This window comes from Maniola hyperantus, chromosome 21 (genome assembly GCF_902806685.2).
Source record: "Maniola hyperantus chromosome 21, iAphHyp1.2, whole genome shotgun sequence".
In the NCBI taxonomy this organism is placed as follows: domain Eukaryota; kingdom Metazoa; phylum Arthropoda; class Insecta; order Lepidoptera; family Nymphalidae; genus Maniola; species Maniola hyperantus.
The window spans coordinates 10,899,474-10,925,993 of record NC_048556.1 but is presented as its reverse complement, the minus strand read 5'-3'; the positions used below and the strand labels follow the sequence as shown (position 1 = coordinate 10,925,993).

Here is a 26,520-nt window from a genome sequence, read left to right as displayed (position 1 = left end):
TGTTGCAACAAGAATCGCACAAATTCAGCCAATCAGAACAATTGAGATTGTAATAATGATTGATGCGGGTTTTAGACAATCGCCCTACAGCTTAAGAATCATGACAAGCACATTCTTAGATTAAGGACTATATCACATTACCTACATAGTTGCCGTGCGAAATCACGATAAAAATCTGTTGAGATTTGAGAATCTCCACCTAACCTCTATCTAACCACTGATTGACATGTTTAAAAATAAATACTAAGTACAGTACGCGACCGAAAGTAATGTAGGTACCTACATCGACCTTTAGAACGAGATAGCAGATTTTTAGCGCGTTGTCTCGATTGTTGAGACCGACAAAACGTCATATGGGTATGAGTGACAAAGACAACGCTCGTTTTGGTACATCTTTGATTCGGTCCTAACTACTAATATAATTGCCTACTTCAATATGAAGATCTAAAGATTACTGAAGAACAAGATATGACTACAGTACGCGGCCGAAAGTAATGCACATCGGCCTTTAGAATGACGTTTCGGCTTTGTAGAGCGTTGCCTCTGTCACTCAAACCTATATGACGTTTTGTCAGTCTCAACGAAAGAGACATTGTGGCTAATTCCTTTGTACACAATCTCTAAACTAAACTAAAATATCACGTCTAAATCTATTGCTATCCCTTTCATAATGTTGCTTGCGGAAAAGGAAAGCACTAGATTTAGACCTGTTAATTTAGTTTAGTTTAGAGATTGTGTACTAGAGAATCGGCCCCAATGTTCTACAAATCCGTTATCTAAATATATAAAAGGAAAAGGTGACTGACTGACTGACTGACTGACTGACTGATCTATCAACGCACAGCTCAAACTACTGGACGGATCAGGCTGAAATTTGGCATACAGATAGCTATTATGACGTAGGCATCCGCTAAGAAAGGATTTTTGAAAATTCAACCCCTAAGGGGGTGAAATAGGCGTTTGAAATTTGTGTAGTCCGCGCGGACGAAGTCGCGAGCATAAGCTAGTCTCCTTCTAAAGGTCGATGTACATTATTTTCTGCCGCGTACTGTACGTTTAATTTGCTTCGCCGTAATAGGATGGAAATTGTTTATCATCACGCGCCCTCACGTACGATAATTTTCCAGTGGCTTGTTTGTTATCACAGTTATCATGTTATCAGGCGCTCTAAAGGCTTCTAAATATAGCGCATCACGTCTTATCTCTCTAAATATAGACTACCACCTGCCAACGAGCGCATTCACATTTCTAAGAGCACTTGACGCTATTCCTTACTTTCTACAACAAACATACCTATACATACGCATATTAGCGACGCGCCCCGGCTTCGCACGAGTAGCTTATTACAATTTTCGTAGGGATCTCTAATTTTTTTTAAAATAAAAATGTCACTCTATCTCACACAAAAACGGCTGTCCCGCCATATACCTACCTAGAATCGTTTTCAAAAAATAGCGAATGGCACTCGGAATGATGTAAGGATTCTAACGATACCCCATATAGTCCGCACAAAATGACTCCCCACGCGCCATTTTAACTCTATGGGTTAACTGTCATGTCAAAGTACGGTTCACTTTTAAAATAAGGACTAAAATTATCGTACTTTTGACATGAAATTTGATACATCGCCTACTGATTTTGATGGCATGGTGCTTAAAAACTACCAACTACATAGTATGTACTGCCCTGTTGTAAGAGTAGTGCTGCATCTCTCGCAGCACCGCAGTCCCGTCGTGACCACGACCCGTGCAATTGGTTTGACATATCGACAAATAAAAACAAAAAGTAATCGTGGTATGTGCCCGTTATAAACTTTAAAATACATATAGTGCCAAGAAACCTCATATATACATATTATATACATTAAAAAACGGGCCGAATTGAGAACCACCTCCTTTTTGGAAGTCGGTTAGAAAAAATAAACACCACTGACGCATGAAAATTATGAAAAAATCTGCTGAACAAAGGTCTCTTGTAGGGACTTCCACACGCCACGGTCTTGCGCCGCCTGAATCCAGCGGCTCCCTGCGACTCGTCTGATGTCGTCCGTCCACCTAGTGGGGGGTCTTCCAACGCTGCGTCTTCCGGTACGAAGTCGCCATTCCAGCACCTTGGGACCCCAACGTCTATCGGTTGTACGAACTATGTGCCCTGCCCATTGCCACTTCAGCTTCGCAACTCGTTGAGCTATGTCGGTTACTCTAGTTCTCCTACGGATCTCCTCATTTTTTTTAATAGATAGCGAGCAAATGAGCAGGCGGGTCACCTGATGTTAAGTGATTACCATTACGATGCGTGAAAAAATCATTAAAAAATTCATGTCTCCTAAACTACTGAAAATCGCTGAACATACATAGGGGTGATTAGCATACCCCTTAATATAAGGTATTCAAATTTTTCTTTTAGACGTCACATCCCTGGCCATCCTGTATAACCAGATTAAACCAGAAATCTATTCAGAACTGCTGGAGAACGCAAGTGGCACAAGACCACGTTCTGTGAAGATGATTATTATACTTATATTTTTTATTTAACAGGAAAACTTACAGCTAATTGGAAAAGTAAATTGATAAGAACAGAAGAAAATTGAAGCTGATGACAAGTTTCACAAATATAATTTATATAAGACTAGCTTATGCTCGCGACTACGATTGCAGGACATCTTCGTCCAATGGACGTTTAAAATATTCAATTGAATAAAAATACATGTCAGATAAGAAGCGACAGACAGCGGGCGTCTAATTGTCAATTGGTGTCGCCCACTTGAACAAGGAATGCCTGATTCACTCGACCACTTCCGCTGCAGCTCGATTAATGAGATGAGATCAAGATTTGTATCTATTCTACACGTGAAGTGAACACACACGATGGCCTACTTGAAACGCTTGGAATCTCAAGGGTTCATCATCATGATCAACCCATCGCTGGCTCATTACTGAGCACGGGTCTCCCCTCAGAATCCCCTCCCCCTGGCCTGACGCTGGCCAAATGCAGATTGGTAGACTTCACACACCTTTGAAAACATTATGGAGAACTCTCAGGTATGCAGGTTTCCTCGCGATGTTTTCCTTCACCGTTAAAGCAAGTGATATTTAAGTATTACTTAAAAAGCACATAACTGCGAAAAGTTAGTAGTGTGTGCCCGGGATCGAACCCCTGACCTACGATTAGAAGGCGGACGTCCAGACTACTAGGCTATCACAGCTTTGTACAAGAAATAATGCTTTTTAATTATTTTAAATTTTTATGGCGGCCATTTAGAAATTTTTAATAAATTTGTTGTCATAGCGGTAATAGAAATACACATTCTGTGAAAATTTCAACTGTCCTACCTATTACGGTTCACGAGATACAGACCGCTGACAGACAGACAGACGGACGGATGGAGGGACAGTGGAGGCTAATAGGGACCCGATGGCACCCTTCGGGTATGGAACCCTCATCATTATCATCATCAACCGATAGACGTCCACTGCTGAACAAAGGTCTCTTGTAGGGACTTCCACACGCCACGGTCTTGCGCCGCCTGAATCGAGCGGCTCCTTGCGACTCGTCTGATGTCCAGCACTGCGTCTTCCGGTGCGAGATCGCTATTCCAGCACCTTGGGACCCCAACGTCTATCGGTTGTACGAACTATGTGCCCTGCTCATTGCCACTTCAGCTTCGCAACCCGTTGAGCTATGTCGGTTACTCTAGTTCTCCTACGGATCTCCTCATTTCTGATTTGATCACGTAGAACCCTAATAAAAATAAAAAACTTACGTACCATGAGATGTTTTTGACACAACAAATCGGGGAAGGGAAGATAAAACGCGCGCGACATGCCGCCCTCGTCTTGTTCATAACTGCAGGGATCGCTAGTGGACACAATTGGATGGCCGAATAGTGGGTTTCTATTATAATGGCCGTTTCATTAAAAAAAACCGACCGAGTCAGACACGCGCACTAAGGGTTTCTACTACACTACAATCGTATTTTATAAACATTTTGCACGATAAATCAAAATTTATTATGCCTAAAAATAAATAAAAATCTGTTATAGAATGTTCAAATTATACCCTTTCATATGATACCCCACTTAGTATAGTAATCTTACTTTGAAAGTTGATAATAGCAATATTTGTTCATGAACACATTTTAATTGTTTTCTTGTGATGTAACCACAAATTCACGGTTTTTAGATATTTCCTCTTATGTCTGCTATAAAACCTACCTATACCTGCCAAATTTCATGATTCTAGGTCAACGGGAAGTACCCTGTAGGTTTCTTGACAGACAGACAGAATTTTCGAAGTAAGATAACTACCTGTGCATTCTAAAACAGATTTTTATTTATTTTTATGCATCATAGTTTTTGAATTATCGTGCAAAATGTCGAAAAATACGACTGTAGTACGGAACCCTCGTTGCGCGAGCCTGACTCGCACTTTGCCGGTTTTTTCATCGAACATATCGATCTCTTAACCAAATTTCGTCAAAAACAATTAAACAGATGGGCCATGAAAAGCTAGCAGACGGACAGACAGACTTCCGTATTCATAATATTAGTGTGGATGGATTACTAAAGCGGCCAATATTCAGTGACTTTACATTTATTATTAGCATTGTTCAATTACAATTTACAAGTGAATTGAACATGCGGGCGCGGCGACCTCACGTAATATAATGGACATGACGAGGACCTCCCTGGCCAGTGGTGGGCGCTGTCATTAACGTGGGAGGTCCGGGGTTCGATTTCCAATTTAAAAATTTATAATTTCTAAATTGGCTTCGATCTTGTTTGGTCCTGGGGGACACTACTTGGTAGGTACTTCAAAAGATCTCGATAAAAGATGGCGGCCTTAAAACAGCTGTTCCGCTTGGCGGCCCTCTTTCGTATGACTACGCGGCATACAAAAACAGTCTTGGGCTCAGGGCTTGGGTATTTCATCCTTAGGTTATGACCTGCACAGACTACCATATTGCAACTTCAGAATAAACTACTTTTTTTGAATAAAAATAGCGAGCAAACGAGCAGGCCTCACTTAACATCAGTCAAACCTGATGTTAAGTGATTACCGCCGCCCATAAACATTTGCAGTACCAGAGGAACCGCCAATGCGTTGCCGGCTTTCCGGAATTTGTTGGTCCGCCCCTTGAATAACTCCATGTTGTGTATTGGCTATACGCTCACTGAGCTTTAAAATATTTTGAAAGGCTTGGCCAAAATTTGACGCAAACCCAACGCATGGCTAACCAAGCCAACCATAATGCACCTTATCATTCATTCAAGCCTCTTATCAAACGCGTAAACACGCGTAACAACGGCCCCATGACGCCAGTATGCGCGTAATTACGCGTTCATTTTATAACGCACCTTATCTATGGATATCCTTTTAGGATTCCGTACCCGAAGAGTGCCAACGGGAGCCTACTACTAAGCCTCCGCTGTCCGTCCGTCTGTCTGTCAGTGGGCTGTATCTCATGAACCGTTATAGGTAGAGTTGAAATTTTAACAGAATGTGTATTTCTATTGCTGTTTATAAGAACAAATACTAAACATTTAAAATAGCCGCCAAGAAAATTATAAGTGTTATTTCTTTTACGATGGTACGGAATCCTTCGTGTACGGGTCCGACTCACACTTGACCGATTTTTTTAGGGTTCCGTACGTCAAAAGGAAAAAGGAACCGTTACAGAATCAATTCGTTGTCTGTCTGTCTGTCTGTCTGTCAATGCCTTTTTTCTCAAGAACGCGTGGAGGTGTGTAATATGAAATCAGAAATACTCAGCTCTACAATCCTTTGGAGCTGTGAAAAATTAATCTTCTAAGGGTGAGATCTATAGAGCGCGCGCATTGACTTTGCTTAAACTTATGACAGTTAAAACGAGACAGAGCTATATCTCTCACATAAGTCACAATATCAATTACCATCGTCAAATCCATTAAAACACTTTCTGACCAACAGAGTTGTTCACATATGGAATAAATTGCCTATGGATGTGGTTATGTCAAGTTCTGTTAAGCAGTTCAAGAATAGATTGGACAAACATTTGGAAGACTCGAGCACTTCTGATATAGACGCATTAGCGAAAGCTGCTTAGTCTATTAAAAAACAAAAAAGTCTGTCTCGTTTTAACTCAATCTTAAGTCTGAGCAAAGAGTGCGCTCTATAGATTTCAGCCTAAGTCAACGCAATCAAAAGATATACAATATAAGATACGGGATAAGTTTATGCCGCTTATTTTGAGACTCGCGTAATTATAGGGTATACCTATAGTACCCGACAGGTCGAAATGGCAGTCGGGGTGGGGTCTGGGGACGCCCCGCACACCCGCACAGCCCCCGCGCAAACCCACTGCGGGATAGCGCAGGTGACGTGAGCGGCGCGGCGTTCCCTCGTCTCATACCCCGATTGCCCGATGTATTGGCGACTTGTCGCGTACTATACTCGTACTCCCGGTTCAGTATCATGTTAGGTACGAAGTAACACATATAAAAGAAAAATCTAAAATCCTAAAACTTATATTTGCAGTTGGAGATAAGTATCTTCCAAGGTACGGAACTCACGGTGCGCGAGTTCGACTCGCACTTGGCCGGTTTTGTTTGTTAATATACCTTATCGTAATGATGTTTCGGGTCTAATTAGCATGCATTGAGTGGGCGGGACTTTTTCTCGGAAATAGTTCATACATTTAATCTATGATTGCGCGGAGTAAAAACAAAACAGACTATGAAATGACGTCATGACTAAATTAACATGGCGGATATGAAAAAATAGATGATGGGGAATAATGTCACGTTTTATCAACATTTTACTAGTGTTAACGTATATTTAGAAACGAATTCTAATAATATTATCAATGTGATAGTGTGGATGTTTGGATGTTTGTTACTCAACCACGCAAAAACTACTGGACGGATTTGGCTGAAATTTGGAATGGAGATAGATTATACCCTGGAGAGTGACATAGACTACTTGTTATCCTGGAAAATCAAAGAGTTCCCGCGGGATTTTGAAGAACGTAAATCCACGTGGATGAAGTGGTGGGCATCAGCTAGTACCTAATATATATTTTTGTTAATTACAGGCAGTTGAAAAAATTTCATAGAAGCAATAAACACCCGAAAATACTCCTGAGTGAGAGCCAAGGAATTAAAATGGTTTAAAATGTGTATTTTAGCGTGATTGAATATCATGTAGCGCCATCTAGTATTATAATGTATGAGTTATAGAAATTGCATTTCTACTGATAAAAACTCATTGTCTCCGACTTCTTTCATTCCCTTGTGTATTCCAGCATCTCTCAGATTGGGCTCGCTAGTTGCACCCTGACACTTCCTCCGCACTGGCGCTGATTGCTCTCCGTCTTTCCGAGCTCTCTCTCACTCTCTTACATAGACTTACCTGTGAGTCTCTCAGATCAGGCTCGCTGGCTGCGAGTGGCAACCCTTCCGCCGCTAAGCCGTCCCCCGTCCCTGACACGTCCCCCGCACTGGCGCTGATTGCTCTCCGTCTCTCCAAATTCTCTTCTCTCTCCTTCTTCTCCCTCTCGGCTTTCCCCGTGAGAATATACTTGGTTTTAGACAGAATGTTCAACGGTCGTGACTTGCGAACCTATGAAAGGATAAAAATGAAACATGTTTAGATTTCATGAGATTTATTTTGATCAAAACCTGGATCGATCAAGATCAAAGTACGACAATTTGTTCGTTCCAGAAAAAGTACCTTTCTATTTACAGTGAATACTCGATTATGTTATGGCTCCACTATCGGGATTCGGCAAATGATTTAAGTTACAAATTTTGACAAATTTTACGATAGTTCGACACTCGGCAAATCAACTGGCCACATTATATCGAATTTTAAAATAAGTTTGGCAAATCAGCCGGTCAACGCGACAATTTGAGACAGCGAATAGTGCTCTCTATGGTGAAACCAGCCCAGTAAGAGCTACTTAAGTAGAAAATGCTACTTTTTATCCTGGAAAATCAAAGTTCTCACAGAGGATATGCGAAAATCTAACCTGACGCTGACAAAATTGCGGGCATCAGCTAGTTAGTGTATAACATTAGAGAATAAAACTCACCTTGCATTTTACAGCAGCAGGATGTAAAAATTTATCATTATCTTTATCCTCAGAAGGTGGTGGATCTCTACGCCCTATCACGAGCATATCGTCCAGCGATGCCTGCAAATGCCTCCTTCGAGACGGCCTGGCCTCTTCATGACTCCGAGATGAGTAAACCGATACAGAATCTACACTCGCTTTACTTGTACCAGATATAACAGTTACATTTTCTACTGACTCATTGGACTGGTAATCAAAACGACGCTGCCTTTCTTCATATATTTCTACTGAGTTAAAAGTCTCCGCTACTCTGTCTATCTCATCCATTTCCAACTGAGACGGAATAAATTCATAATGCCCCTCGTTTTCCGTGTAAACCTGGTCGTAAACCGCTCCGTTAAAACTTCTGGAACTAGATGGAAGGTTTCCATATAAGTTGTTATAGTTGTACGAGTCTTCTTCGCTTCTTAAGTTTACGTGACGGGGTAGTTCGTTTGCATTAAGGATTACATCGTCTAAATTTAACGGTCTGCCTTGTCCTCCAAATCCGTCTACAACTGGTGTTGTATTGGACAGAAATGATCCGTCGGCGTCGAAGCTGCTGCAACCGACTAAACCCATAGGTCTTCTAGGTATTTCTTGACGGAAACGACTCGGAGCTGGTTGCTGACCAGCGAAATCCACGACAAGTATCCTATCAGCAATATTTCGACAGTCGTTATGAAAACCGATACCAGAGTCACTGTTGCTGGACGTAGTTGTCACTTCACTGTGATTACTTGGTTGTGGTGAATTCGCGATAAAATCAGGTGGGTCTACCCTTACTTCTTCGTGTCTACATGGGCGGCGATCTCTTGGTGTTCTCATCACTGGTCTCCGTGAAAAGTTCCCCAACACTGGACTATCATTTTTGACTAACTTTGATATCTGCTGTATAGTTGGACTGGAACAGTCGTCTGGTGGTAATGAGTACATGCCTCTTACAACACCTACGACATATTCCGCCGACGGTGGGAATTCTAGACATCTTTCTGCAACCGGGTCTCGAGTGCAAGCAATTTGAAACTCTCTCGCCCTTGTAATATGGACATCATGTTCTGCCATTCTTGGATCGACAGCGAATACATGACAGCTATGGGAGGCTTCTGCTTCTAAGTCGGTAATCTCAGCAGCTGTTACGAGTCCAAAAAATCTTCTATCAGCATCTGAACCACATCCAGAATATAATATCCTCTCTCTTTGATATTGGGCAAGTATTTGGGCATTGGGACGACGTAGAAGCAGTGCATTAGGCAGTACGGAGAGCAAAACTGGTGCAGCGGTTCTTCTTTCTTGCCTTAACTTTCGTACAGCGTTTCTTACGTTACCTGGAGCAGCATTCGGTGATGCTTGGGGTGTTTCTATAGTTCCTAGGTATCCGACTACCGCGCGACACTCAAGACGTGCCAAGTGATTAGGTGTGAGCTGAGCTCGACTCAGGTTTTGCAGTATCTCATTGACACCAGACGTGCTTGGGGCTGCATGACAACCTGTAAATAGTTATTTAACAATGTTATTTTAAAGGGAATCAGTGCAACTTACTAACTACAACACATATCTGCCAACCTCCCTGAAGCAGCAATTTTCCCATTAATCAAAAAAAAATTACTCTGAAATAAAGGTTTTTTTTTTTATTGACTTTGATGAAAATATTACAATAAAACTTAAAGCTAGCCTTATCTAATTACTATATAAATCATGACCGCGTGGAATGGTGCCAAGAATACTGGCTGCATTTCCACGCTGGAATTGCAGATTTTTATTTTTATTTACTTTTAGTTTAGTTTAGTTTAAAGATTGTGTACAAGAGAATCCAAGAGAATCGGCCCCATTCTCTTATTATATTAGAGATATTTTAGATATGGGATATAAGGCAAGTCAATACCAATAGAATACAGTACTACCATAATATAGATACCACATAATATAGACTGTTACTACCTTTTTGTTATCAGTCAGCCTTTTTACCTAAGCAGTAAGCCTAATTCCTTCTTTCCAGGCTTACATCAATATCTCAATAAGAATAATATATGAATTAATAAGTATAGGCAGTAGTTCTTTCACTACACAAAGAAAATATTTGTTTTGAATAAAAGCATTCTTAAATTCCCATCATTCATATTTTCTATAAATATACAGTTACCGGGATGATGCAGCATAGCCGGCTGGGGCCTCCGACGAGGCGGTGGGTATCTCCTGCGCGTCCTAGCTCTCTCTTCAGGCTCTGTGTCTTCCGTGTCGGTCGGTGGAGATTCCCTAGGCGCTACGCTCAACGCTATTGGCCCAGGGGCTGATGCGACTAGCCGCGCCACTGAGGCGTGTGGAGCCCTAGCCACACTCGCTCCATCGACAGCTAACAGCGCGTCTCCAGCGCGTAATCCAGCCCGCTCCGCCGGCCCATTCGCAGCCACAGCAGACACAACACAGGGCCTTTGCCCCGCTATAGTGAACCCAAACCCACCAGCGCCCCTTACAACCACCACACGCCGCTCCGCAGTCCTAGATAAAGCTGCCCTGCGACGTCTCCGCCTCTGTTGTTGAGGCACCATCATACCAACTTTTTCGCTAATAAAACAGCACTAAGCGACACCGCCCACCCATTTTTTCACTTAAACACCATGTCTATTAAGGAACTAGCTACGCTAAACGATTATTCAAAGTCAGGAAAACTAGAAAAACAAGAATTTAAAAGCGCAAGAAAGTTTCGAGGTCTTCTCAACTGACATGACGTTTAGAAAGTTTGTCAGTGCGTTCAAAAACGGAGTCACCACAACAAAACTTGTTTTTTTCGTTCTACGCAATAATCATTGACAAATTACAATAATTCATGTCCATGCTTTTTTGTAATACATAACTCGTAATTAAGAATATGTTAAAGTTCTATATCTAAATGTTAAAGTCTCATAAATTATTCATGGATTCTTCTTCGAAATCAATATTTAAAAATAATTTTTATATAACTGGCTAAGTATGAGACTGCGTATTACGATACGTAGCAGTCAAAAACTGACTTTTTTTTGCTACCTAATTTGTCATTTCCATTTGTCAAAAATATTGTTGTTTTGGGAAATGTCAGAAGCACGCTGCACGTAATTTACTGCAATAATTTATTCGTTTTTAATTCCATAAATTATATAAATTTTACGCGAAAAGTTTTAATAAACTCAATAAAATGGCGGTAAGTCACACAACTATAACTCCACTTTCCGTTTATTGCTTCAAATACAAACTATCCTATAACCTTTTTGAACATGTATTTTAGCAGAAAAAAGGTAAATTGAAGATTAGCAGGGCGAAAAGGAACAACCAGACGACTAATAAGATGAAGAAACAAGGTAAACTGAAGCTACAACGTCACAGACAGAAGATTCAAAAGCAGAAGGAGCCAGTGCAGACTCAACCGGAATATAGCAGTGAAAGCGAGTCCTCGAGTAACGAATGGGCTGATATGCTGGACGAAGAAGAGCAGCAATACATAGCCAACAGACTCGCCAAGCAGCCACAGTTGCTGTCTAACATTCCAGAGAATGAACAGGAGAACAAGTGGGTATCACAAAGCTAGCTACGTCATCATGATAATCGATCCATCGCCGGCCCACTACTGAGCACGGGTCTACTCTCAGAATGTGAAGGTTTAGGCACATTAGAGAACTCTCAGGCATGCAGGTTTGGTCACAATGTTTTCATTCACAATGACATTACATGGCAGAAAGTAATGTACATACATACACAATACATACCTATACATAAATACATTGCAATTTCAATCCTTGTGACCTCACAGTCTGAATTAACATGGCAGCTACGGTATCACGTGTTTCGAATATTTGTAGAACAGCTAAAAGAAAGAGATCTTTAAAATGAATGATGAAATTCATTATGTAATTTTATAAACTGAAATTAACATTTTCCAATTTTTATTGCTAATACTATCTTGTTTATATGTTTTTAGATTTTTCTTGCTTGGTGTAAAATACCGTATTCTAATTTAAAAGAAATACTTTCAGACGTGGTTCAAAACGCAAACGCAACAAAGAGAAACTTCCTAAACCAATCAGGATGGCCGATACAAACATGAGTGACAGTGACAGTGGGGCGGAGAGTGACACGGATGACAGTGAGGTAGAGGAGAAATATGAGAAAGAGCTGTCTGAGAGACCAAAGAAGAAGATGAGGCCTCTACTGCCTATCAAGACTAAGGATGGTGTGATGGAGAGAGCAGAAGAATGCGATGGTAAAGTATTCATGTTGCAAATCATAATTTTAGCAGTTGGCTGTAACTCAAGAATATTTCTTTCACACAGACCACCGTTATGACACTTTCTATATATTCAATGAATCACCTGCCTTTATTTTGTACCTGTTCTTCTTCTTCTAGTGCCTCTCCATTACTGAAGGTCAGCAGTCAGTTTTTTAAACTTCTCCCTGTCCATGGCTAGGCGGAATAGTTCTCCGACTGTTTTAATGCCAGTCCACTCCCTGATGTTACGTAGCCATGACTTCTTTCTTCTTCCCACCCCTCTTTTCCCAGCTATTTTACCCATCATGATTGTCTGCAGCAGGCGGTACCTATTGTGTCGCAAAATATGGCCCAGGTACGAGATCTTACGCTGCTTGATGGTTTTAACTAACTCGGTCTTTTTCTGCATCCGGGCAAGAACCTCAGCGTTGGATACTTTAGCCGTCCAGCTTATCCTCCGCCTTCGCGGAGCATCCTGCGATACGTCCACATTTCGAAGGCTTCGATCTTTTTCCGTAAGTCCTCCACTAGGGTCCATGCCTCGCAACCATATAGAACTACGGGCCAAATGTAGCATTGCAGGAGTCTGATACGGAGTTTTAGAGAAAGTTGGCGACCACAAAGAACTTTCTTCATCTTCATAAATGATGTGCGAGCAATTTCAATGCGAACCCGGATGTCAGTGTCACTTTTCCACGAGTCTGTTAGCCATGACCCAAGATATTTGTATTTGTCAACTCTCTCCAAGATGTTATGTCCGATTTGTATTTGTGACGGCAACTGTGGCTTCCTTGAAACTTGTACCTTGTACCTGTTAGAGATAAACAATTTCACATGTAAAAAGGCTTTAAATGTAACCCTTTATATGTATACTGCTTTATATGTATACCTTACTTTCTTCTTTTCTTTTGAGGTACAGAATCCTAAAAGTAATTTCACCAAATGAAAATAGTTCTAAAGTAGTAATAATGTTCATCTTCAGTATAATTCCCACAAATTGCTATTGCGTTAGAACCATGTCTCATTAATATCGAAATGACGTCATTTTCACGTCATTTGACGTATATTTAAGTCAAAATATACCATCAGCTCGAAACTTCAGTCTAGTGCTGACGTCACTAAAATGGTGGTCACGCGCATTAGCAATTTTCGGGATGCTTACATCATAGTAGCTATCTGCAAGCCAGATTTTAGCCTGATCCGTCCAGTAGTTTGAGCTGCGCGTTGATAGATCGGTCAGTCAGTCAATCCTTTTATATATTTAGAGATTTGTTTTTTGTTTTCTAGAGTCCGAATCAGAACACGAAAATGACAATCATGTGCAAAAACAAGCAGAAAAAACTGATGAAAAAACTAGTGACTCCGGCTCAGACTCTGGCATGGAAGTTAGTGAAGACACTTCACAACCGGCTGAAGGTGACGATGAGGTCACAACAGTGGAGCTGTTAGCCGCTAGGCGGGACAAGCTGAGGCACGATAAACTTAGGATTGGTGCTCTCTGCTCTTCTTTGTTAGAGAGCCCTGAGAAAAAGGTAAAATGTTTATTTTTATTTATTCAGATACAAGTTAGCCCTTGACTTAAATCTCACCTGGTGGTAAGTGATGATGCAGTCTAAGATGAATGGGGGGCTAACCTGGAAGGGGTGAATTGTTTGTTAAAGTGAAAATTTATTTAGGCAGCATTGGGCAATAATTGTGGATGGTTGAAAGGTAAATACTTCTAGGTCAACATTTTTCAAGCTTTTAAAATTTGTCCATTGATGGAAACCAATGAGGTTCATTATTAATATATGATATATACTAGATGATGCTCACGATTTCAGGATGCGACGGATTCAGGTTTTTAATAATCCTGTGAAAACTCTGATTGTGATGAACTGTGATTTTCCAGGATAAAAAGTAGCCTACGTCTCTCCCTGGGATATAGAGTAACGCTGTACCAAATTTTTTTTAAATCGGTTATACAGATGGGCTGTGAAGAGCTTGCAGACAGACAGACCCACTTTCATATTTAGGAGTACGGATTTCTACAGATATGAATACTAATTTTTGCTGCTAACTAACGCTTTTGCTGTGTCAGCCACGCTAAATACTGGTAGATGTAGATCAACCTTTATATTATGTAAGACTAGCTTATGCTCGCGACTTCGTCTGCTTGGACTACACAAATTTCAAATCCCTATTTCAACCCATTAGGGATTGAATTTTCAAAAATATTTTCTTAGCGGATGCCTATATAAGTCCCGCAAATTGCTAAAGCGCGTGGCCACCATTTTAGTGACGTCAGCACTAGTCTGAAGTTAATGAGATATGGTTCCAGCGCAATAGCAATTTGCTGGACTTATAGCTAGCGTCAACAGCTATCTGCATGCCAAATTTCAGCCCGATCCGTCCAGTAGTTTGAGCTGTGCGTTAATAGATCAGTTAGTCACCTTTTCCTTTTATATGTAGGATTTCCTTTCCAGCTAAAGAACCTATTCCCAATCCTGTACCTGATGGAGGAGCGCTTGAAGGACGGAGCCCTGAACCTGCTGTCCGTACGGAAGCTGGCCACAGTGTCTGCAGCAGAGGTATTCCGAGACATACTGCCTGACTATAAGATACGGCATCAAGACTACGCAGATATTAAACGTAAGACATACGATACATAATGGAGCCCCCTTGTCTGTTTATTTACTAAGAAAACTAGATAAAAATGAAGTATATTTTATAAGCTGTGATAGCCTAGTGGTTAGGATGGCCGCCTTCTAGTCGGAGGTCGGGGGTTCGATCCTGGGCACGCACCTCCTTTCGGAATTATGACGTGCGTTTTAAGAAATTAAATATCACTCGATTTAACAGTGAAGGAAAACATCGTGAGGAAACCTGCATGCCTAAGAGTTCTCCATAATGTTCTCAGTGGTGTGTGAAGTCTACCAATCCGCACATGGCCAGCGTGGTAGATTATGGCCAAAACCCTCCTCACTCTGAGAGGAGACCCGTGCTTTGTAGTGAGCCGGCGATGGGTTGATCATGATGATGATATTTTATAAATTTTATAGTGTTTTAGCTACACTTCAAGGAAAATTCTCAACCATTTTAAATACATATCAAAAAGTACTGAGTGAACATACTACTGAGGGTCAGAGCGTCGGGCGCGATCCCTGTCGGTCGTCGGACGGGTTCGAATCCTGCTGGTCCGCAATTTTTGATATTTAAAATTATTTAAAAATAAAATAAAATAAAATAAAAATATTTTTTATTCGAATAAACTTTTACAAGTACTTACGAATAGTCGGATGCACCTACCACCAAAAGTTAAGTAGATACAAAATTCAAATCCTATAAGGATTCCTTATAGGACTGTCAGTCGTGTCTGTCAATTCGAGGTAATCATAACCTATAGGGTACTTCCCGTTGAGCAAGAATCATGAAGTTTGACAGGTAGCAATGTCTTACAGCACAAGTAAAGGGAAAAATCCGAAAACCGTGAATTTATGGTTACATCACTAGAAAAAGTATTTCTTGTATGATGGTATGGACTACAATGGAACCCTTCGTGTGCGAGTCCGACTCGCATTTGACCGTTTTTTGTATACATTTTCAGTGAAGAAAGACACTTTAGCAATGTACAAGTATGAAAAGGAGCTATTGGAATTCTACAAGAGATACCTACAGAGGTTGGAAAAGGCTGCTAATGTTCTCAGAAGGAAAAAGGGGGATAACAGGTATTTCACTTTTATCTGCCTTTTACATTTGTTGTTGAAAAAGTCTGCAGTATTTTTTTCAATTACTCAAAATACAGTACCCGGCAGAAAAGACATTTTACTTTAGAAAGAGATACCAGTTTTATAGAGCGTTGTCTCTGTCGTTGTGCAATCTTTCCTGCCAGCCAGGTGCTGTACTTATTAATGATTTTAAAATACCTATTTAACCAGCCCTTACTTACGCTTGTGGCCCTCTGGAGTCTAGACACTTAAATTGTGGAACAGGCAGGATTTGAACCTGCGTCCCCCTGGGTATCGCGCCCGGAGCGCCTTTAGACCGCTAGGTTACAGTTCATTTGCAAAAATTAAAAACACTTCCTTTTTTGTTGTAGAAAATTAGACGAGCCAACAAAAAGTCTAGCACTAGTATCCATCAAATGCATGGCCGGCCTCCTGGTCGCGCGACCAAACTTCAACTACGCAACCAACATCGCGCAGAGCGTCATCCCTTTCCTGGACAGCAGAGAGCAGGCGGCGCGGCAAGTGGTCACCGACAGCTGTGAGCAAGTCTTTGCCGACGACAAAAAGGGTGAAATTACTCTTACCGTAAGTTACTTTCTATGTAAAAACCTATCAAAATGTGCATGTGATTATCCATGTGACAGGTTTCGACACCAAAAATAACCCGACATCTTGGATAATTTCTATGAACTGTTGTTAATCCGTATAGATTGTGCGACTAATCAACCAACTGGTGAAGCGTCGTGGGGAGCGCCTCGACCCAGCTGCCCTGGACTGCCTGCTCTCTCTCAGGATCCAGGACGTGGACCTGGACAAGCAGGCGGACATACAGCACAAGAAACGACAGGAGGAGAAACACAAAAAGAGGATCGTCAATCTCTCCAAGAAAGAGAAGAAGGTGAGTAGATCTGAGGAGCTCTCCCCTAGCCACCCTGGACTGCCTGCTCTCTCTCAGGATCCAGGACGTGGACCTGGACAAGCAAGCGGACATACAGCACAAGAAACGATAGGAGGAGAAACACAAAAAGAGAATCGTCAATCTCTCCAAGAAAGAGAAGAAGGTGAGTAGATGTAAGGAGCTCTCCCCTAGCCACCCTGGACTGCCTGCTCTCTCTCAGGATCCAGGACGTGGACCTGGACAAGCAAGCGGACATACAGCACAAGAAACGACAGGAGGAGAAACACAAAAAGAGGATCGTCAATCTCTCCAAGAAAGAGAAGAAGGTGAGTAGATGTAAGGAGCTCTCCCCTAGCCACCCTGGACTGCCTGCTCTCTCTCAGGATCCAGGACGTGGAACTGGACATCACAAGGGACGACAGGAGGAGAAACACGAGAAGAAGGTCGTCAACCTCTCCAAAAAGAGAAAAAGGTGAGTGACCCTAGAAATTGTCCTATTCCTGAAACTCTGCATTCGTCTCATTCTCCCACAGTTTAGTTGTTTGAAGGTTTCACTTCTACCGCGTGTCACACATAATATTTCCTTTTAACAGCGCGCAAAGAAGTTGAAAGAAGTAGAACGCGAGTTGTTAGAGACTGAGGCGCAAGAGAACGAGGCGTCGCGCAAGAAACAGCTCACGGAGGTGACCAAGACGGTGTTCCACATCTACTTCCGCCTGCTGAAGACTGCGCCGCGCTCCAGGCTGCTGGGCGCCGCGCTCAACGGACTCGCCAAGTTAGTACTTCGAAATAAATCTAAATAATAATGAACCTATGGGAGTACCTACCATATTATATTACATACTTACGGAATACCTACGCTCGCCGTTCCTGCAATATCCCGCTGCCGTCGAATACCAAAGACCTAGCTACGTGCACGCACGTTTCGTACGAAAACGTGCGTGCACGTAGCTAGGTCTTTGTAGATGAATGTTTCATTTCTTCCACCGCTCTTGTCCATTAAATAAAGTATTTTCCTTCCTGTGTTGTTTGTTGATTTTCTTCTTTCCCCGGTAAACCTGAGGTGAAATTGCGGGTACGGTAAGGTACTTGATGGTATTCGACGGCAGCGGGATATTGCAGGAACGGCGAGCGTAGGTATTCCGTAAGTATGTAATATAATATGGTAGGTACTCCCATAAACCAGCTGAAGGAATGCCGATCAGTGACAGCCTAGTGGCTAAGGGCTCTTTTATGGAGACGCAGCGCGTTGCGCGGCGCGTGCCGTTAACTCAAACATATGACCAAGTATAACAGCGTTTATGCAGTACTACGCCATGTGACAAGCGTTAACGCACCACGCGACTTTACTTAATAATAATTTCAAATGTACATATTTAGTTTGTGAAAAATATTAATTATAATAATAATAAATATGCTTTATTGTTTACATTATTGCTAGTAACTAGTATGTACAATGTTATATCTAATATACTATCTAAACTAAAAACTAACAATAAACAAAAGGTCGCAAATTCAGCATAGCCGAGCACTGTTCACAATGCTCGGCGCTGGTTTTCAGTTTGCGCCATAACTTTATAGGTATGTCGGAGAACAAAAGGGGATGGCCGACATCAGAAGGTAGTAATTTCAATTACAATCATTGTAATACTCACTTATCACACGTGAAAACCACTAGCGTAACGTAACGTAGGTAAACCTAACCCTACCTAGCGACCGGCTCCACCATGTCCCCATACCGGTCCCAGACCAACCAGCTAACCTAGCACACCACAACTAGTTCAATTAACATCTACTACAACAATCACGTTTGTCTAATACAAATTAGAACGATACAAAAGTACTCACCCGATAAACAACCTGTCTAGATCGCCAAAACACACTCACAGCAACCTTTCACAACCTAGTAGTATAACCTCAAACAACTGAAACCACATTAGGTCACAACGACAATGATAATAATAAAACCTACAGTACGACACACATAGTATCCACTGAGAAGCGCCTCTGGCCGAAGCCAAACGAATAATGTCTCGTGACACACTGCGCATCCCCTTTTATAATCTCACATTGACGGTGGGGCGATGACGTGATGTTCAATGAGCAAAGTGTTTACAATTAAATGGCGGCGAGCCTACAGGTATATCGCATAACTGACGAGGCTCGTGCGGTAGTTGAGCGGTGCGGAAGGGTGACTGTCGTCAGTCATCACACTCCTCCCGCACCGCTTTACTATCACAGGAACCTACTCAGTTGTGCGTTATGTCAGGGAAAAAACGTAATACTAAATGTTGACTCGCGTTTTTCATACATCACGTCTCTCGCTCTTGAGTGTACGTATTAATGCCAATGGACGCGATTCATGCTTGTGGCAAACAACAAAAAACATGTGTTTGCGTATGCTTGCCAACGCTTGTTCGATCCGATTGGTTGCAAGCCAAACCATAGCCAAACACTGTATTTAAAAAGTACTCTGTGATGTTTGAACATGCTTGCTGTATGTTGTTTGCCACAAGCATGAAGCGGGTCCATAACGTAACACACCGGTGTTCTCCATTGCTGCAGATTCACGCACGTAATCAACTTGGAGTACTACTCCGACCTGGTGGCCATCCTGTCGCGCCTCCTCAAGGACGAGCTGATCGGCCACCGGGAGCGGCTGCTGTGCGTGCGCACCGTGCTCGCCGTGCTCTCCGGAGCGGGCGACGTGCTCAGCGTGGACCCCGTACACTTCCACAACCATCTCTACGCTAACACGCTGCACGTTCATGCAGGTAACGATATAGGAACTAGAGAGCTATATTTAAATAAGTAGATATGTTTTTATTCACTATAGGCACACGCTTGACCACAATCACACCTGATGGATAGTGATGATGTGGCCATAATGGGAGCGTTTATCTAGAAGATGCCTATTCACTATTGTTTTATGGTGGCCTACTTTCATTCCTCCATACATTCGAGCTAACTCGAGAAGAGGTCTACCTTTACAACTTATTACTGATAATGGAGGCAACTACTCAAATCTTTTTAAATAAAATTTTCAAAAATAAAATAAAAGCCCTGATAGCCCGGTTAAGCCCGTTCCCCTCCTGACCGGGAAGTCGGGAGTTCGATTTCGGGCATGCACTTCTAACTTTTCAGAGTGCACATCCATCAACGGTGATGGAAAACATCGTTAGGAAACCTGCATTCTTGAGAGTTCTCTGTAATATACGCAAAGGTATGTGAAGTCTGCCAGTCCGCACTGGGCCAGTGTGGCGTACTGTCTCTAAACCCTTCTCATTATGACAGGGGACCAGTTCTCAGTGATGATGATGATGATTAAAAAAATGGCACTTGTTTCGTCCCAGGCGCAACACACGGCGATGCGTCAATTATCGTAGAGGCGATATGGGCGCTCTGCGGACGCGCGCGCCGCGTGTCCCCGGCCGTGCTGCGCGCCTTCAGCAAGCGCCTTGTGACTGTCGCGCTGCAGTTGCAGCACAACGGCGCGCTGGCTGCGCTCGCGCTGCTGCACCACTTGACGCAAGTAAGGACTAGCAACCGTAGAGGCGATATATGAAATCTAAGTGGGTGCTTTACACCATTGCAAAAAGCCGCTTGATATGGGTATTGGGTATACAATATGTAACCAGAACGCTAGTAAAAACGAAGACAGGTGATAGTACTGATGATTACTGATAAGATTTTAAGAGTTTCAGGGTGCTAATTATCAAAATGACATCTGTTTTGTACGGTAAATTTTGTATAGTACGGTATAATAACATTGTAAATTGAAAAATTAAAAAGAGCAACCGCCGAGTTTCTTGCTGGTTCTTCTCGGTAGGAACGGCATTCCGAACCAGTGGTAAATTAAAACTACCTGACTATTCATAAGCACTTTTAAAAAGTTTACATGAATAAAAAAATCATTCTATTCTATTCTATTCTATTTGAAATTCAAGATGGCTGACAATTTTTGTACGCAAGCGTCAAGAGACGTTTCAATATTCGTTCACACTCAATTATTTTTCTTCCAGCAAAGCAAAGCAGTCTTATCACTGTTCGAAACGGATGAGACAGTGGGTTCGGGTCGTTTCGACCCCACGCTGCCGTCTCCGGAGCACTGCAACGCGCACGCCGCCAGCGCGTACGAGGCGTGCGCGTTGCGGAGCCACTACCACCCCACTGTCCGCAGTGCTGCGACGGCGCTGCTGGCGAGAGGCAGCTGGCCACAGGAACTCAATAAGCTGTGAGTACTTAGCGGGCTCGGGTCGCTGGGACCCCACGCTGCCGTCTCCGGAGCACTGCAACGCGCACGCCGCCAGCGCGTACGAGGCGTGCGCGTTGCGGAGCCACTACCACCCCACTGTCCGCAGTGCTGCGACGGCGCTGCTGGCGAGAGGCAGCTGGCCACAGGAACTCAATAAGCTGTGAGTACTTAGCGGGCTCGGGTCGCTGGGACCCCACGCTGCCGTCTCCGGAGCACTGCAACGCGCACGCCGCCAGCGCGTACGAGGCGTGCGCGTTGCGGAGCCACTACCACCCCACTGTCCGCAGTGCTGCGACGGCGCTGCTGGCGAGAGGCAGCTGGCCACAGGAACTCAATAAGCTGTGAGTACTTAGCGGGCTCGGGTCGCTGGGACCCCACGCTGCCGTCTCCGGAGCACTGCAACGCGCACGCCGCCAGCGCGTACGAGGCGTGCGCGTTGCGGAGCCACTACCACCCCACTGTCCGCAGTGCTGCGACGGCGCTGCTGGCGAGAGGCAGCTGGCCACAGGAACTCAATAAGCTGTGAGTACTTAGCGGGCTCGGGTCGCTGGGACCCCACGCTGCCGTCTCCGGAGCACTGCAACGCGCACGCCGCGAGCGTGTAGGACCTCCATCATACTACACCAGTAGAGGCTATTATAGAAGAACTGAAAAAATCAAGTGACAAAGTTAGGGGGAAGTGTAAAATCTAGGAAAAATAAGATGCTATTGAACATGTTCTATGTCAGGCTCGCGCAACGAGGGTTCCGTACTACAGTCGTATTTTTTCGACATTTTGCACGATAATTCAAAAACTATGATGCATAAAAATAAATAAAAATGTGTTTTAGAATGTACAGGTGAAGACCTTTTATATGATACCCCACTTGATATAGTCACTCACTTCGAAAGTTGAAAATACTAATTATTAGTTCATGACCACAATTTAATTTTTTTTGTGTGATCTAACCCTAAATTCACGGTTTTCAGATTTTTCCCCAAATGTCAGCTATAAGATCTACCTACCTGCCAAATTTCATGATTCTAGGTCAACGGGAAGTACCCTGTAGGTTTCTTGACAGACAGACGAACAGACAGACAGACAGACAACAAAGTGATCCTATAAGGGTTCCATTTTTCCTTTTGAGGTACGGAACCCTAAAAAGTGAAAGGTATCAAATTCATATTTAACAGAAGGGTAAAAATTGAAGATCCAAGAAAATCAAATGAGATCCCACTTTAGATGTTAGATTCGTTAAATGCGCCCAAGGACATTGAACTACAGATTGTTCAAAAAAGAACAGAAACTGACCGGCCATTTGCCATGTCTTGGTAGTTTAGCCAATAATGCTCAATTTTTTTAAAAAAATAATATTTAAAACATTTAATATTTCAGAACGCCAATGCAAATATTCTCTCAATACGACGGATCCCAGATGTCGTTCAAACCACCAGTGCCGCCGCCGAAACCCAGCGCCCATCCCGCCAAGACCAAGCCTGCCCACGCGTGGGCACAGCCTCACCTCAAGGCCCACTGCCACGACATAGAGGAGAATGTTACGATGACATTTAGTGAAAACATCGTTAGATAAATGGGTAGTACAATAAATAACTATTTTGAGTAGATACCTACTTACAATGTATGTTTTTATTTTCCATATTTTTAGGCCGACCTTAAGTAATTGATAACCAATTTAATAATGGAAATCTGAATATTTAAAAGGAAAAATGTGACTGATCAGTCAATCAACTCACAGCTCAAACTACTGGACGGATCGGACTGAAACTTGGCATGCAGATAACTATTATGACTTAGACATCCGCTAAGAAAGGATTTTTGAAAATTCAACCCCTAAGGGGGTGAAATAGGAGTTTGAAATTTGTGTAGTCCACGCGGACGAAGTCGCGAGCATAAGCTAGTGTACTTATAAGTGTTTATAATAAGCTACTTACGGGTGTGAACCAAGTACTCGAACACTTATGAATCCTGACGATTTTCCATCACTAATTTCTCACGTTTTCCTTTACCGATAAAGTGAGTAATAAATTTCTTAAAACGCACATGATTCCGAAAAGTTGCGAGGTTTCCGATGTTGCATGCTCAGGATCGAACCCCCGACCTGTGTGAGTTTTCATAGCGGCCATTCTGAATTTTGTGTTTTAGCGGCAATACTAATTACACATTCTGTGAAAATTTCAACTCTCTACCTATTACTGTTCACAAGATACATGCCGCTGACAGACAGAATAGAATAGAATAGAATGTTTTTTATTCATGTAAACTTTTTACAAGTACTTATGAATAGTCAGGTAGTTTTCATTTACCACGGACATACGGGCATACATTTACATACGGACGGACGGTCGGGCTCGCCGGCCTACTATTATGGCCCAACAACTCTGGTAGCAGAGCGTGGTTTCCATTCTCAGAACTGACGCTCTCACGCTCTGCTACCAGAATTGTTTTAGTAATAGGGTCCCGTTGGCACCCTTCGGCCGGAACCTCAAAAACGAAATAAAAATCAAAGAGGCTTTATCAGGCTGTTTATTTTGAAATATAGGATGTCTTATCTCTCAGAACGTTGAGCTCTTTTTCACTCCTAACATAACACTCCCAACATCAACAGTCGAGCTTGTCGCGCCACAACGCCAGTGTGTCGCGAAGACGCGCGGCGCGGCTCTCGCGCACGGCACAAGCGCGCTGCTGCACGCGCGCGCGCGTCGCGCTCACGTACGCGCGCAACTCGCCCAGCTTCGCGCGCCATCTGAAAACAACAAAACAATAATTCACACTTGTAGTCATAGATTTAGCATAGTAAGCGACAAGTCGAGATGGCATAGTAGCTGGTCTGCCGCTGCTCGCGGCTCCATTAGACTGACTCGGCAGTACTCACGCCGCGTCCTGCTTCTCCCAGAAAGCCAGCTCTGCCGCGACCTTGGCGTGCTCCTCTCGGTTGGCGCGCAGCTGCTCCAGGCGCGCGCTGGTCTGCTGCTGGTCGCGGCTCCAGGCGGCCGCGTCCGAGCTTTCCTTGGCATTTTCCGCGTCCAGCGCTTGTTGTTCGCGTTGCATACACGATTTCATATCGGCGATTTTGTTGCGGGTTTCTTCCTGTCGAATAATACAAAAGGATTAAGATAAATCAGATGCTGACTGATCTATCAACGCTCAGCCTAAACTACAGATGGAGCTCCTCACCAGCAGCACAGCTCGCTTCCTGCCCAGCATGCTCCGGCTCCGCAGCAGCTCAGCCTTCTTGGCAGCGAGGCGCGCGCCCTCCTCCCGCAGCGTCTCTACAGCCCTCGCCATGAACACTGCGCACTCCTCGTCCATCAGCTCCCTGACAGGACATAGGATTGTATCACCAGGCCAGTCCCACGTGACCCGTAATGCGACACGACGCGAGAGAGAGGGAGAGAAAGTAAGAAAGAGTCCTCTCTCACTTTCTCTCAGGGAGAGCGATAGGGGAGATATAGAAGGAGATAACAATTCTCGCGATAGAAAGTGAAGAATTTGTTAAAGTTACGTTGCACTGTGTAACAAGTGTATTTACTTGAACATCTTCACAGAGTGAGCCTTTTGTATCTATAAGGTCAATCATCGTGATCAACTATTTGCCCAACAAATCTGGCAGCAGAGCGTGGTGTTCCATTCTCAGTTCTGAGAATGTACATCACGCTGTGCTACCAGATTTTTTTTGGCCCTACAGCATCACCTTCAACAGAGCCAGGTGCACGGAGCCCATGGAGCGTGACCAGGACTCCGGGACAGCAGAGAGACTGCCATGGCGTATAAGTTCCGCAAATTGTTATTGCGCTGGAACCATGTCTCATTAACATCGAAATGACGTCATTTTGACGTCAGCCGAAATAAAAATATACCATCAGCTCGAAGTCGAGTGTGTTTTGGGATTTTTGTGGTGCTGCGTGGTGGTGGTGCGTATTAATGCTTGTTTGGTGGCTGTTTTTCCCTGCATGTTTAGCAGTGGGAGGGCGGGCGGTGCATGTCGCATGTTGCACTATACAGATTCGACCTGTTTCAGCGGATTATAGCAAATTAAGCTTTTGGTTCATTGTATATCAAGGATTTCCGCAAAGTAACGCCTGCTTCTATACAACATAATTACATTATAATATACAGTCAAACCACGAAATATGCTTATAATCAAAATGAATCACTTCTCGTCGACGGCGAGGTGCGCGAGTGCCGGCAGCTGCGCGCCGAGGCAGATGAGCAGCTGCTTGTACTCCACGCACGCGTCCAGCGTGCTCTTCTGCCACTGTGCCAGCTCCGACTCCCTGCTCGCAAGCATCTGAAACACATATAAGCGCGATGTAACACAATACAGCGCCATCTATCCACAGACTATACCAATCTCTTTAACTTTTCACTATCGTACCGCAAGGCATCGCCAAGGTCTGCACCCGACGATTTGCCTCGTCGTTTTTAATTCGAACCGCTAGGATATGGGAACGCCTTTTCAGCATCAGTTTTCTCCTCCAATTTTAATATGGGTAACTTCAAGTCAAGAGTGAATAGGCATCTTCTAGGCAAACGCGCTCCATCTTAGGCTGCATCATCACTTGTGAACAGGTCTGATAGCAACCAAGCGCTAGTCATCATCATCATCATGATCAACCCATTACCGGCTCACTACAGAGCACGGGTCTCCTCTCAGAGTGAGAAGGGTTTTGCCCATAGTCTACCACGCTGGCCATGTGCGGATTGGCTAGTCTATAGATTAAAAAAAAAGTACATATTATTGAGTTAAGCAATTAATACACAACACAATATTGACTTAATTGATGGTTGTAGTAGTACTGGAATTGTTTGTGACCTGTTTTTAATGATTGTGAATGTTGTTACAATTTATCTTTGGCATATCTAATAAAATAAAAAAAATAAAAAAAGCTAGTTGGTGGCAGTCCAAACAACAACATCACCCCTAAAAAAACCACACACCTAAAACTGTTTCACATGATAAATCAATAATAGCAGTAACATACAAATAAAGAACACAATTTTGACCTATTTTTATTATTTTATTTTATTTTAAGTTTAATTTTAAGTATATAATAAATAATGTTGCTAATAACTAGGACTTCCCTCGTTTGGGCTCGAACTGAAAACCAGCGTTGTGGTTACATCGTGTAACCACAACATTCAGCTGAGTTCGGGCCTTTTCGTTGGCACGACACATTCTAGACACTAGGTACCTATATTTTGTTTGAATTAGATTTTAAGGAATGTTTTTTTTTTGTAAATATTTGTGTTTGTGTTTATAGTGTGTTGGATCTACCAATAAATTGATTTCTATTCTATTCTATTCTAAAAATGTTTAAATAAATAAG

The 26,520-nt window shown here is 43.0% G+C and overlaps 3 protein-coding genes across 4 annotated transcripts in view; 1 reads left to right on the top strand and 2 right to left on the bottom strand.

Moving 5' to 3' along the window:
• loco (locomotion defects) overlaps positions 1-10,821 on the bottom strand; it is a 120,382-nt gene extending 109,561 nt beyond the window's left edge. The window contains exons 1-3 of the mRNA XM_034980245.2: positions 10,236-10,821; positions 8,072-9,582; positions 7,390-7,599 (exon numbers count right to left, since the gene is read on the bottom strand). Of these exons, the coding sequence (XP_034836136.1) occupies positions 7,390-7,599; positions 8,072-9,582; positions 10,236-10,644 (2,130 nt within the window). The 5' untranslated portion in view covers positions 10,645-10,821. The remainder of the gene's footprint in view (positions 1-7,389; positions 7,600-8,071; positions 9,583-10,235) is intronic.
• Positions 10,822-11,138: 317 nt separating this feature from the next.
• Positions 11,139-22,824, top strand: Noc3 (Nucleolar complex protein 3). 2 transcript variants are annotated; one of them, XM_034980246.2, is made up of 13 exons: positions 11,139-11,270; positions 11,355-11,635; positions 12,100-12,326; positions 13,620-13,864; positions 14,798-14,963; positions 15,919-16,039; positions 16,411-16,624; positions 16,749-16,937; positions 17,531-17,712; positions 19,503-19,711; positions 20,291-20,469; positions 20,960-21,171; positions 22,568-22,824. In XM_034980246.2, exons 1-13 carry the CDS (start codon positions 11,265-11,267, stop codon positions 22,761-22,763), a joined length of 2,427 nt encoding a protein of 808 aa, XP_034836137.1. In that variant the 5' UTR covers positions 11,139-11,264; the 3' UTR covers positions 22,764-22,824. The 2 variants fall into 2 exon arrangements, with proteins under 2 accessions (XP_034836137.1, XP_034836138.2); XM_034980247.2 differs by lacking the exon at positions 22,568-22,824 and having other exon boundaries at positions 11,141-11,270; positions 11,358-11,635; positions 20,960-21,475.
• An 876-nt stretch (positions 22,825-23,700) lies between these two features.
• Positions 23,701-26,520, bottom strand: part of LOC117992173 (kinetochore protein NDC80 homolog) — a 24,590-nt gene continuing 21,770 nt past the window's right edge. Inside the window, exons 11-14 of the mRNA XM_034979830.2 lie at positions 25,348-25,481; positions 24,368-24,509; positions 24,066-24,280; positions 23,701-23,936 (exon numbers count right to left, since the gene is read on the bottom strand). Coding sequence (XP_034835721.1) covers positions 23,792-23,936; positions 24,066-24,280; positions 24,368-24,509; positions 25,348-25,481 — 636 coding nt within the window. The 3' untranslated portion in view covers positions 23,701-23,791. The remainder of the gene's footprint in view (positions 23,937-24,065; positions 24,281-24,367; positions 24,510-25,347; positions 25,482-26,520) is intronic.

Bases quoted from the DNA above. Each gene is read 5' to 3' on its own strand.
- Noc3 (XM_034980246.2), top strand. The intron at 13,865-14,797 runs GTAAAATGTTTA...TTTCCTTTCCAG, and splicing joins TAGAGAGCCCTGAGAAAAAG to CTAAAGAACCTATTCCCAAT. The intron at 20,470-20,959 runs GTAAGGACTAGC...TTTTTCTTCCAG, and splicing joins TGCTGCACCACTTGACGCAA to CAAAGCAAAGCAGTCTTATC.